The sequence below is a fragment of the Acanthopagrus latus genome, chromosome 6 (genome assembly GCF_904848185.1).
Source record: "Acanthopagrus latus isolate v.2019 chromosome 6, fAcaLat1.1, whole genome shotgun sequence".
NCBI lineage: Eukaryota > Metazoa > Chordata > Actinopteri > Spariformes > Sparidae > Acanthopagrus > Acanthopagrus latus.
Window position 1 is genome coordinate 29,819,582 of NC_051044.1, and position 14,159 is coordinate 29,833,740.

The following is a 14,159-nucleotide window of genomic DNA, read 5'->3' on the forward strand; positions in this document are numbered from 1 at the left end:
AAAAAAGCAAACCACATACTGTGAATTCAGTGGAATACCTGTGTGTTTTTCAATGTGCCTGGAAAAGTGATGGATTTCATACCACCAGGAGGTCATTAAAGAGGAAGATCTCCCTTTGGTGCAGGCCCAACTTCTGTGGTTTGTTCGGGTCGGGCACTTCAAAAAGTCTGCAGTAACAGACCAGTCTCCTGTGGGGGAGGGACAGCACCTGCACACACAATACAGCACTGTTAATGAGTCGGTCTCTTGTTGCCTCTGCCTTTTAAGGAAGACTGACAAAAAAAATATATAACTTTACTCATTCCACAATGTTCACACTTGTTCCATAAAGCCTTTGGGTATTTTTCAGATATTTCTGCCCAACCCTGGTGTGGAAGATATAATGACAGTAATACTTACACAGCCCAGGCCATGGTGTAAGGAGCCAATCTGTGAGCAAGAGACACACACACAAGAGTTATTTTACAGGGATCGGTGAACACATGTGGGAACTTTGAAATTCTCTATACATCAGAGGGAAGACCTTCAACGTAATGCTCAAAAAGAAATATGGGCCAAATTTAAAGTCTGGAAAACTAGTTTTATGGATCACAGAGCAAACATCTATGTGCTCCTCACTATCCTCTTCATTGGTTGCGTTCACGTGGGACTGCTGCTCATTTGTGTCACTGGGCGAGAGATGGTTTGATGGAAAGGTAGTCAGTGAAGTGCGGAAACGGGTGAGGTTTCAAGCAAACACGATCACTGGGTGTGAGGCTGTTTATCTCGTTTGTTATCATAAACCTTGTCAGACAGTACTTGTCTTGGCCGACACTCAGGGCAAAAGATATATTACAGTCATTCGGCGTGAAGGTCTCAGACCTGAAGAATTGATGCGTCACACGGCAAAGAAAGTAGGTTCGTGGAAAGAGGAGTCTTTCATTTCTGTTCATTTTTGGAGGACGCTGGCCATGAATAACCTACAACTTTCTGTGACAGCTCAGAGGTACATTGGGTAATTTGGTGCTGCATGCTCCTGCTAGATTCAGCGTGTGAATGGAGGGGAAGATAAAAGTGGTCACACTGTACGCGCTGCAGCTGAAGGGCAAACTGAGACTTACCGGCTTTTTACCAACAATGAGTTTCTCCACTTTCTGAACCTGGGACACATGGTCTTCATTAGTCTTGAGCTCTCGCTTACGAATCCGCTCATATATCCCTACTAGCATCTCTCGGGGGATGTCCTCCCCATCATCCACTCCTGTAAGAGGATGAGAGGAAAAGAGAGAGAGAGAAAAAGAGAAGGATTAATGATTAATTTACAGATTTACAAGAGCCTATGAACCCGTGATTTTACCGACTTGCTGCTGTGCTGCCCATATTTCTCGCATTACAAACAGAAATGTCCTTCAGAGCTCTCAGAGGAGTATTTCTCCTCCAGTCAATACTGTACTTTAATTACTTACACCCCAATGGGCAGAGGAATGGGTTAGCCATGCCATAAAGCCCCCGCTAATACCCTCAAAATCTGTTGAGGGCAACTAAAAAGTGCTTTGCCTCAAAGCAGAGCTTTTCTTGGTCATGACCCCCCCGACCCCACACACACACACACACACACACACACACACACTTATTGACACGGCTCTTAATCAAGGCAAAATGCATGCATAAAACTCAATTTGGGATGAATATTTATCCTGGAGCTGTACAGTAGCGTCTTAAGATAATATGGTTTTGTGACAGTAAGCACAGTGCTGGCAGGGAGAACAAAGTACCTCGAAGGTTCTTAACGAAGTCCTCCAGCTTCATTTTCCTCTCAGGCTTAACGTTGGGGCTGTACATGTCTGTGTTGAGGAGGATGATGGCAAACGCCAGGATGAAGATGGTGTCGGGGTTCCTGAACTGTCGCACCACACCGGGGTTGCAGATGCAGTAGCGCTGGCTGCAAAGAGGATTTTGGAAATTGATATACATTTCCTTGGTGTTTGTTTTCACATATTTTGTTAAAAAAAAAAAAAAAGACATTAATTTGCAACGTTTCTGTACTAGACCATCAAGACAATAAAGTCTTACTAAACGGCATTACTTCTTCCCTCTTCAACCAGCTACATAGTGCTATTTATTAGCCATTAGCAACTGAAGCCTTTATAACATTCATGAAGACAAATCAATGTTTGTTTTCAATTAATCTCCTCAGCCTGGCTAGATAACATTAGCACTGGCTTCTGTGAGGCTTCTTCTTGTTAATGTTACTTGATGTGTACGTCCCACGTGCGGAAAAGACGGGTTCTTGCTAGCGTTGGCTGTCTTTAATTTTTACAGGTGCAGACAATGTTTTGATGAATGATTCACGACGTTTCACTCACCAAAACAGTGCAAACAAATGCATGATTGCAAGTGAGGCAGTGTGCGGTACGCTGCTTGCAACTTTTGGTCTATTTGTCCCTCTCCCATGCACCTGGTACACGACACAGATGTGTGAAGTACTTCTTCACTCTGGGCCGATCTGGACTGGGCTCCAGACAATTGCCAGATGATTAGTTATCATCATCTCCCAAATGTAACACTGGCACTGGTGCTCACTGAGGCTGAAATGTCCTTGCTAAGTGCTGACCGAAGCTAATTCCGCGTGAGTGCGGGAGCACCTTTCTTCCAGAGGTTTGGAGTAAACAATTGGGGGACAAATAACATCCATCAGCAGCCCTGAGGGAGGTTTTCTTCAACTTTTTGAACCAATTTGCTCAAAATTATTTTCTACAATGACCTGGTCGAACAACGTCTAGATTTAAAATGGCTTTATACTGCTGCACTGATGCTCTCATGCCGGCGAGTGTAAAAGGCAGAGAGGGTCTTTTTGGGTCTGTTTCAGAGGGTGATGGTGCTTTTGAAATGGTACAAAGTTAGCTTGTGCTATCCATTATTCATACATGCTGTGCTGGTGGTAAATACAAGGCAACGAATTGAACCTGATAATGATCATCTCGTCACATAATCCTTAGTAGGTCTGAGCTGATTTAAGACCCTACTATCAAAAACATCAGTTAATTCCTACTTGCTGTGAGAAAAAACACATGACTTGATCCAGACCTAATGATCCAGATGAAACCCTGTCATGTCTCTCTGTCAGGACCGTCTCACCTGTAGGCCTCTATCAGCCGCTCCACCTTCTGAGCTTCTCCCTGCACTCTGATGTGGGCCTGAAATTTCCTGAGCGCTTCATCCAGCTCCATCGCTGAGAAGTCCATTTCATCCACCACACAGCTGGTGAACACACAGTTAACAGTGGTTAGTTTGGACATGCACTACAATAAAATACTAAACAATATGGAATGACTTGATTGTCTAAGGAAGCTGCATGAGATTCATGCACTACTTTAATCAGCAATAGCTGCTGTTACAGACAGCTACAGTTTAAGTGTTGATTTTCACATTCAGTATAAGAGAGAAACGGCTACCAGAAATAGCTCAATGACACAATTCTTTGTAGAAAGTATCTAAATTGTTAAAAAAAAGTTCTCAGTCTGTAATAAAAAAAATTGGAGAGGTGGAAATGAAAGATATTCATCCCTTTTATCACTTTTGATACATAGTACATTTCCTGCTATCACATTTACTTAAAGTAGCACTTACCATATTCTCAACACTAATGGAAGAACTCCACATCACACTCACATTATACAACGTACAAGGTACATTTATTGTCGTTTTCTAAAACACACAGGTTTTAAAAAACGAAACTATGTTTGAGTCTGTGGGCTCTGTGCAGACATCTCACTGCAGTGCTGTCACTGATGCTCTGTAGATGGTATCATGTATGTCATGGGTGGTTTTAATCACCCACTGTAGAGCCCTCCTGTCTTGAGCCATGATGAATCATGAACCAGTTTGTGATGTTTCCAGTCAGGATGCTTTCTATTGCTCCTAAAATGACCTAAAACCATCTTCATCTTTTTCGCCTCAGCTCCACTGATGTAAGCAGTTGTGTGTGTCTTTGCTCCCTTTTTTCTAGAATCAACAATCGACTCCTTCGATTTACTGTCACTGAGCAGAAGTTTGCTTAAGGCAACAAACAGCATTGTGATGTAGTGATTATCGTATGTGAAGACTGAGTGAAGAGCAGTGGATATGGCATCCTCTGTAGAGCTGTTGGTTCTGAAAGCATACTAGTGCCTCTCTTTATTCTTCTGTCACCTTGTTATGGCTAATAAGTTAGGCAACTGTTGTCTGTTTGTAGTTTGATGTTTTAAAAAAGATAATGTAGTGTGGGTTTGCTTCTGGTTCATGAGAGCACTGAGACTGAACCAAAAAAACAACAGTAATCTTGAGGCTTTAAAACCAGAAACAATCATCTAGAAGTTGCCAGAAAGGTCAGTAGAGCCAAGAGTAGTTCCAGGGGAGGGTGATAGACTTTATGGTTTCATCACTGTAAGTGATCTCTTTAAATAACACACTGTCATTTGCCTGCTGAGAAATATCAATTAAAGCAAGTCTAATGCAGCACTTTTGTGTATAATGGAGGACTGTGATACTGATCCACCATATTGTTTAAGAAACACAGACCAGTGGTGCCCCCCCCCCCCCCATTTTTTTATAGGGGTGGCCAGCTGGGACAACTGAAAATCTTTGGGTGGCAACCAATGGGGAAATATGATAAATGCATATCATGGTGGTCACCCTTGACCACCGCTACCGCTGGCTTAAATAAAGGGAGAACTTTTTTTCTCAGCTGAAGTGAGGACTGTGACTTCTCTCTCCGGAGCCCTGATGCCTTGATACCTTGCATGTCAAGATTTATAGACGTTTTCTCATTGAGCCCTTTAGATAGGCCTGTCAAACTGACACAGACGGACCTTTCCTAGCCTTATCCTCCTCGGGATCTCAATGAGCTCTGATAGAGCTGGTGTGCTTCAAGTGAGTTTCAGATATGTCAATCCAGTCTAAAGTATAGAGTACAGGCACTATTTGAATAATGCAAAGAATCACTACTGGGAAATACTAGATCTTTACAATCTTCTCTTCCTTATTAAAATGACTAAGGAATATAAATGGGGTCTGTATGTTTATCCGAGCATCACAGCAATTTCCTGAGTGGATTCTATTTCTGTTTATTTCCTGGATGTAACTTGAGTCATTATGTGGTACTCAGAAACTCCAAAGACTCTCTGAATGAGTGAAGATTGCAAACTGGCAACCCTATTGGCAACTAAATGATGATTTATGTTCCTGGAAGGAAGATAAAATAAAATGGCAAGTTTGAAAGTGAAATCAAAAGCCTGTTTTGGAGAATCTGCATGATCTTAGGGTGGAGACAAAATGATCCATCTGCATATTATAATGAAGCAATGATTATGCAGACATTACTTGCTGCAAACTCACTCAAGAACATCACGGTTGAACTGCTTCTGTCTGTTACCCAGGAACTCGCCAATCATCTGTCTACTCAAGCCTTTCCTCTGCAGCAGGAAGTGGGCCACACCCACTGGAGTGTCTGGAACAAAGTTCCGCTCAATCAGATACTGGATGCCTTTTTCTGGTTTCCTGGAGATACAGTAGAAGGTAGAGAGAGAGTGAGACAGAGAGAGACAAACAAGGAAGGGGTGAGGACACAATCCAAATCTGTGATTATCCCACTGCACTTCTGTCCCTGGCCAAATGTGTGTCAGTTGAGGGACAGGATTTAGAAAGGCAAAGAGGGAGGTGGGAAGGGATGAGGGCCGAGAGTCGGGAGGAGGGAGCTATGTTTCTATGTGGTACCAATCACAAATGATTAAAAATAACTTAATGGCCGGGCCTGAAAAAGAGCAAATCCACAATCAACTATGATTAAATGGAATCACACAGAGTCAGATGAATCGCTCTGTGCAGCAAGATGATTCCCAGACTTGTTCGCACCTGAAGTGAACAGGCGGTGGTTTTGTTTTATTCAACATTCCTGCATATCTATTGCAGTTTCACATTGGGTCAAAAATATTCTCTAAATAATAAGTCATGGTCTGGATCCAATTTACATGACCTCTCCCTCATTGGGTGTGTAATGTCTATCAGATTGTGTATAGCTCTGTGTGAGCAGTTTGTTAATGGATGTCATGTAGAACTGTTTACATACTTGTTGAAGAGGTTCAGGCCAATGCGGTAGTGTCTCTTGCGGATGATGTCATTGCTGAATGCAGGTGAGTCCCAGCTGTTGCGCGTCTCCTTGTGGTACGTCTGCTTGCTGAGCGTCTGCTCCCTCAGGCTGTCCCTGGACGAGGACTCCGAGCTACAGTTGATGGTGTCGTTGGAGTTGGATGTGCTGTTGATGCTGTCATTGTCACCGTCAGAGAAATCAGACTCTGACTTGCTCTGTCGATTTGCGGTGCCATTGATGGCCAGATGGGCCTCCAGTTGTCTTGGCCGATGGCGGGTGGCATCTTCTTCTCTGGAAGGCCCCCGGGGTGGAAGGCTGTGGCCAATGTGTTTAGGGCTGCTCTGCTGGTTGCCGAGGCTCCGATCATAGGCGTTCTGTCTCTTCAACGAGCTGCGATCTGAACGATCACTCAACTCCACCGAGCTGTCGCTTGGAGGCTCAATGGTAAGTAAGGGTAGATGGTCTACCCGCAAGCGCTGCTCTTGGCACTCCAGAGATGGTGTACTGCGGCAACTGGTGTCCGTGTCCCCTTTCTCATCCTTATGAGCCAGTGACCAGTAGTCCTGGGAAGAGTTGAGGGAACGCTGACGTAAATCTGATTCTGTGCTGGAGGGCCGGTCGACAGATTGAGACAGGGGCAGTGGCGGTGACAGTTCTTCTTCATCGATGTAAAGGGTGACGTCACTGTAAGACGCCGTCATCTCGTCCAGTTTGCGGTGTTCTGCAGCGCCGTGGGAGGGTTTAATCTGGCAGCTGACCTCCCTGTCCATATCCTGGTGACCTCTCCCTGGCTCCGACTGGTTGTCGTCACCATGTAGACTGCGACAGTTTAGAGCATCATCAATGGACTCAGCTAGAGATTTGACCTGCCTAGAGAAGGCATCTTCAAGTTCTGTAATAGCGTCTGTGAAGTCACTCTGTGTTGTTGGAGTCTTGGCCTGCATGCCCATTTCCCCACTATGCTCTGACTGCACCAGCGCGCCAATCTTGGTGCCATCATCTGTTAGCGAGACCTGCTTTCCCTCAAAATAAGAGCTGTGGACTTTTTCAGGCCCTTCAAAGGAAAACTGCATTCTCATATTGGATAGGACGATCCGTCTGGACATACGGTTCTCAGACATAGAACTTCTAAGACGCTCAAAGTTCTTGTTCATCTGGTACTGGCGGAAGGCTGTCTGGATGGTGCGGGCTGCATGCCGGGTTATGAAACGCCCACCATATTTGCGCTCTAGCATCTCCACCTGCAGGGAAAGAAGGAACGTTGCTGTCAAAAATGCATCTTTTCCTTAGCTGCAGTCTTTTAACAAATCTAACCTTGCACATATTCTCCGTGATGGGAAAACCGGTGACAGTGAGAACAGGTATAATGAATGCAGTACCCTGAAAGAGACTGTATTTGGATTTTATCAGAACAAATCTGCGAGAAATTTCATTGCTGACCCTGGAAAAGGCTGTCTGACAAAATATAATTGTAAGGTCCTTGATTTTCAAGCTTTTTCCACCCAGATTTATTCTGCTGCTTTGGAGGTTTGAACCAGCAACCCTCCAGCCACAAGCTTGCTTCTCACCTTCAGTAGCCACCACTGAATCGCTGTAACGTTATACTGCAGTATCATAATCATGGGCAATGTATAGTGAATTGTATCATATCGTGAGGTACCCTGTGATTTCCACTCCTTGCTAAATTGTTCAGTTAGTGCGTTACTTAACCTGCATATGGATAATGACTGAGCCAAATAGAAAAAAAATGAGTAAATGGACCTTGATTTGAGATTATTTTTATACTTTTAACTGTCTTTTAAAAGTTTATAGTTTGCTCCAAATTACTGAGAAAAGCAACATAATGGAAGAAAACACAAAATGAAACTAAACTACTCCAACCAACTATCATTATATTCCAAGCAATCATAGCAGATTTACACTTGAAAGATCACTTGAAAGAATTGAAAATCTACTGTTAATAAGGATGCTGCTTTCTTATCTACTTTTGTCATGTCTTTAGTAACTGAAGAAGACTGGCGGTGGTATTCAAAAATGGCTGGAATTCAGGCTTTATTAGACTCCACTAGACCCCCGGGAAGATGGATAATGTTGAATTATGATGGAAGCACAGCTTGACTGATAAACTGGTAATGGCCCAAATAACAATGAGGAATTGCTCTTGGAGGAACTTCCACGAGCAAGACTTGCTAGAGAAACATGATTATACTGTATTGATGTTAGACATAAAAAATGACCATAAAGAGACCACAAATTAAAATGTAGTAAAAGATGTGCCAAAACGGTAACTGATTACTGGTGGATTCAACAGTGTTTAAATCTCTTTCATTAAACGAGGGATGAAAATGACTATGCTTGAAAGGAATCAGTCAGGTATATAACATAATGTACTCTTATAGTCAATGACTGAGAAATACATCTTTACATTAAAGACATTTACCTCCAGGCCAGCGTCCAGAGCAGTTTTAGTTTTACCCCCCTCTCTCAACCCCGTATGTTTTGTGCATTGAACCAGTTTTCCTCTTATGGAGGAAGTGGATTGACACTAATTATATGTCCCCGTGTCATATGAGGGAAAAGGAGGCCAGTGGTCTTGCAACAAGGAACAAGGACCATGACAGTGAGTGTAACTCCAACAGGCTACAGTGTTTAACAAGAGGACCAGTGTCCTTCCCACCTGGACACAAGGTCTCACCACACAAATATGACATCACTTTTATTTGACCACTATATGAAGCTTCAGAGAGATATCAGCTTATAGTAAGAGTTAATGTAATAATCTTCAGATAATCTAAGAAGTTTTTACTTGAAATTTAGTTCATTGGGGGCGCATCATCATACGTTTCTAATAAATAATTCTGAAGGGGTTTGTAATTTGTTACATTCTGTCCTATCCAGCAAATACTATGTTGTGACCTTGCAGCAGAGGTCTTCATGCATCCACTTGGTTTGTAGAGGGTCCAATTCTTATTGCTGCCTCAGGTCTGTGTTTAAATATGTGTAATATCTGAATAAATCAAAAGAGGACTCATTATTAGCTCTAACTGGCGTGTAATGATTTCAGCTTTCATTGATAGGTTTAGCCTCTCTCTACTTTGAGTCTGTTCTGGTTGACCACATATTGGAATGACTTTAATTACTCTCAGGTATGTTTGGATTATATCCAAATATCCATGGGTCCTTTTTGGACCTGGTCCAAACTACTGGGGACCAACATTGCAGCACTGATGTGAAACAAATATATAACTTTGACAACATATGGTTTCTCTTACTTCCTCTCCTTCTGCTGCAACTCATGAAGTATTTTGTAACACATGTATGTAAGTTTTATACAATCGGAAACTTGGTTTGAATCCCTTCAATGAATTTACAGGAATAGCAGTGACATATTGTTGAAATTTACTGCACAGTTCATTTAATATCTTGGTTTTAAGTGGCTCCTTTGCATTTATACATCACTAGATTTTATTAAGACCGCTGTTGGTTTGTCAATGCAGTTCAAGTTTGCAGTGTGATAGTGTCTGCTGTGCTGAACATGTGACTCCTTGCCATAAGATAGAACCAGTTACCAAACCATATAAAGCATGAAACCAAAGTGAGTGGGAGAAAGTAAATGAAAGTTTTTTTCAGGTGACCTGAAAAATGTCCAATAATCCTTTTCAGCAGACATGAGGCCATGAAACAAAACAGTTAATTTGGGCTTAAAACCCAAAGCAACAAGTTAAACAAAGATAAAGCACTATTATCTTGGGTGATAATTCTTAGGTGGCTTTGTCCCCAAGGGCAATACATTTCTCGTAAAAAAAACAATATTTTGTCCCATTGTTAATAATAAAATATTGATTAGTGCAGCATACATGTTTTTGAGCAAATAAAAAATAAATTCCAAACCAAAAATATCAGCAATTGAAGGTATTATGTTACGTTTGCTCCTGTCTGACATCATGCATAAGATCATTTGTATTATCTTGCATGTGATTTATTCATATATTTTCTATATCATGATAAAATACAATATCTATTGTTCTTAATCAATGAATAGTGTCATATTGGTTCCAAAATATAGCCAAACCCTGTGTTAGATGTGTCCAGATGAAAGTTGTTGATGTCTTTGTGTGCCCTCCCACCCTCACCTGCTTGTCCTGTAGGTCTGATGAGAGCTCATAGCTCTCAGACAGAGAGCGGGAGCGCTTGATGGCCTCCTCCTCTGCCTGCTTGCGGAGGATAGACTGTGAATGCTGAAGCTTGGGCCGGCGGGGCCTCGAGTGGCTGGGAAGGAAGATGTGTCCGTAGAGCTGACTGTCCAGGTGATCGGGGCCGAGCCCCCCGCTGTGGGTCACTGGGATGCAACTGTAGCCGCTGCTGGGGTCCACAGAGGCGCCCACCTCGCTGCCTGGAGCATCACCTTCCACACTGCAACACAGCACACGGGGCAGGCTGGGTTAGGTTTGCTGAGTCATTTTCATGAGGGCATGCACTGCTTTGTGTTTCAGCTGGAGGCACGTGGTAGATAGAAAAAGTGAACTTTGATACTGCTGGCAGGGTACAAATACGAGTGAGAGAATTTATAGCCGCAGTCTGAGTGCTGCCTCTCTCTTTGCACTTTACAATGCAGAAAATACCTTCAGTCGTTCTCAGAAGCTATACGTCTAATCCACTGGATCTTGATGAGAAGAACTTCAATGCCTTTGAATAAATCATGAATACCAAAGAACAATCACTGAAAATCCATATGACATTATCAGCAGCTTAATCTTTCAATCTTAGAAACAAAGCAACACAGTGTTAAGAGTGATAGAGGCATGTGAAGCACTGCCTTTAATATTAAGATCAATAAGCACCGACATCAGCCTGCGCAGATTGGATAAACCCCGGCGGTGCCTCAACCAAGCTTCGGCTAAATGTGAACCACATATCTTTTCACTTCCTCCACACCTCTCAGACTGTTGTGATTACCTGAGAGGGCTAAATGCACTGGGCTTTGAAGCATGAACACAGCTCAATAACTCTTACTTTGAGGAATCAAAGCTGGTTTTGCCAGGAGAAAAAAAACAGTAACCTTACATGAATTCCTCTTGATTGAATGAAACAACAAGCCACACCACTCCAGAGAAGTTTTGCCTTTTTCCTCATACAGAACTTCATGCCAATACAAGACTAAAAAGAATGTTACCTATTTTAATTAAATGCATTAGAAACCAGCTCAGCAAGATGGGGGTTTTGATGTGAGAACTAGGAAGAGCAGCTGAATATGGCCTAAGTGAATACATGTGCACTAAAGAGACACATTTTGAGAACACAATAAAAGCGATCCTAGTGATGGCTGTGAACACTAATAACAATAAACTGATAAAGTAACTTCAACCAAAAAACACTCACAGCTGATAATGAGTGTTCACCATGCAACTCCATAGATTTGTATTCAGTCAACATCTTGCTACGGAGGTGGACACCAAAGTTTCAGTGGCAGTTGGCTTGTAAGGTGAGTGTGAATAAAACATAATGTACTTCCGTCTTTGATTACTTGCACAGAATATCATCTTACAATTCCACTATCACAGAGCAGAAAACAATAAATCCATGTGACGGGGTATAGGCCTACTGCATGTGCACCATCTGAGCAGTTTGAGAGAGAAAAAAAATGTCTCCAATTCATCAACCAAAGCCAGCTGACACTATTATATAGTTATTGGACCAGAGTTTGAAAAAAATGGCACTTGATTTCCCCGAACTTCACCTTGCCAGTTACAATCTGTGGTGGAAATGTGAGCTTTTTGTACCTTAAAGCAACCTTTTTCAGAAGGCGATCAATATAGTTTCATTCTGTTTGTCATAAGCTGATGGATGAGGTGGAGAGGCTCAGAACAAGGGTGCCCATCTAGAGGCATCTATCACTTCATAACCTTGTCAAATTCCTCGCTCTCGGTGGGAGAATGTGTCAAGGTTAGATAATAAAGGCTAGAATGAAAGCTTTAACAGGAAAGAGATTTGATGTCCGGAGGGGGCTCAGAGCAGCAAAGATGTAGAACATGCAAGGTGAAATGAGTAGTGAAAAATCATGTCTCTCATTAGCCTGTGCAAACAGAACACTTGAGGGTAATATTTAACCCTCGTCTTGTGTTAGGGTCAAAACTGACCCGTTTTAATTTTTAAATGCCTAAAAGAATTACATAAATTTTATTTATTTCATCAAGACTTTTTGACTTTGTCAGGAACCTCTTTTTCAACCAAATAAAAAAAAAAAAAATCTTTTCACTAAATTATAAAATACTCTGGTTAAAATTATAACGTTTGTGGTGTTAGGGTCAGTTTTGACCCGGTTATAATAATACTATTATAAAGCAATAATTAGAGCCAAAACTGAAATCATAGGTGCACTGTCAGCTGACAGACTGACAGCCAGCTCCTCTGCTAATCATGGGACTCCAGATTTTGCCCAGTATACCTGCACAACAACAAAACAAACAAAGAAGGGCATGTCCAGACATGTGAGGGGAATTCACTTGTTTGAGTGGCCTTTTGACTTGCAGAGTGCACAATTTGCAGCATGCAAAAATGAAGAGAAGATATTCAGTGAGCCAAGTGTTGGATCACATTTTTGCCGAAAATGAGGAAGAGGACACGGAACAGCACAGTGATCCAGATGAGCAGGTGTCTGAGGAGGAAGACAATGTGGAGTATCACCCAGAAGACACAGACACATCTGATGAGTCAGATGAGGAGGTTGCTGGTGCTGAAGCTGCTCCTGCTGAAAGATTGAAGTCCAAAAATGGTAAGATCTTTTGGAGCTCAGTACCTCATGATGTACATGGCAGGGCAGCTGCTGCAAATGTGATCAAAATGACCCCTGAAGTCACAAGGTTTGCTGCGACCAGGGTCAGTGACATCAAGACATGTTTTGAGTTATTTATGCCATCATCAATCAAAAGAATCATCATTACTATGACAAACCTTGAAGGAAAGAAAGTCCATGGCGACATGTGGAAAGATATCGATGAGGAATACCTGGATGCTTTCATTGGTGTTCTTCTTCTTGCTGGAGTGTACAGATCCTGCAATGAGGCAACTGACAGTCTATGGGACGCGTCAACAGGGAGTAAAATTTTCCGGGCAACAATGTCACTTCGGACATTTCAAATGATATCGAGAGTCCTCAGATTTGACAAAAGAGAGACCAGAGTGAGATCTGACAAGCTTGCTCCCATCAGGGATGTCTGGGAGAGATGGGTGCAGCTCCTTCCGCTGATGTTCAACCCAGGGCCAGAGGTGACAGTGGATGAACGTCTTGTCCCTTTCCGAGGAAAATGCCCCTTCCGGCAATACATACCGAGTAAGCCAGGGAAATACGGCATAAAAATCTGGGCAGCCTGTGATGCAAAAACCAGCTATGCCTGGAATCTACAGATTTACACAGGCAAAGCTGCGAGTGGCATCCCAGAGAAAAACCAAGGAAAACGTGTGGTCCTCGATATGACCACTGGACTGAAGGGTCACAATATCACTTGTTACAATTTTTTCACCAGCTATGACCTCGGACAAGAACCTCGGACAAGAACTTCTATTCTTAACTTCTAACGTTCTATTGCTGGAAAAAATACTTTTTTGCCTTTTCTTGATGTAAATATATATGGGTCAAAATTGACCCTTAACACCATAGATGTTACTTTTGTTATTAATATTAAAATAAAAAAATAAATAAAACAAATTCATTTAAGAGATGTGTTCTATACCCCTCAGTAATAGTCAGGTAACACAACAATCTTTTATTTATTGATATGATTCTATTGAGGTTTATTTTACCTTTTTTTTTAATTAAAATCGAGGGGTATACTGACAAAAAAAAGGCCCAGAGGCCCACACCAAAAGTATTAAAACCAACATTTTCATGGATAAGGAAGCCTAACAAGGTAAACAAGAGATGAGAAAAAAATTGGATGATATCTTATTGTTTTTAGTGTATTTTATAGCTGATTTAATACACAGGTCAAAACCGACCCATTAAGATAAGAGATGGTAACAGGAAGCTAACACAAGACGAGGGTTAAACACGCTC

General features: G+C 42.1%; 1 protein-coding gene across 10 annotated transcripts in view; it reads right to left on the reverse strand.

Moving 5' to 3' along the window:
- The window catches only part of iqsec1b (IQ motif and Sec7 domain ArfGEF 1b), a 209,329-nt gene that overhangs the window by 10,904 nt on the left and 184,266 nt on the right, over positions 1-14,159 (reverse strand). For all 10 annotated transcript variants that reach the window (XM_037101008.1, XM_037101007.1, XM_037101005.1 and 7 more), the window contains 8 exons: positions 10,240-10,519; positions 6,086-7,347; positions 5,356-5,517; positions 3,118-3,240; positions 1,755-1,921; positions 1,101-1,240; positions 400-429; positions 83-208 (listed from right to left, as the gene is read on the reverse strand). In XM_037101008.1, the coding sequence (XP_036956903.1) occupies positions 83-208; positions 400-429; positions 1,101-1,240; positions 1,755-1,921; positions 3,118-3,240; positions 5,356-5,517; positions 6,086-7,347; positions 10,240-10,519 (2,290 nt within the window). The remainder of the gene's footprint in view (positions 1-82; positions 209-399; positions 430-1,100; positions 1,241-1,754; positions 1,922-3,117; positions 3,241-5,355; positions 5,518-6,085; positions 7,348-10,239; positions 10,520-14,159) is intronic.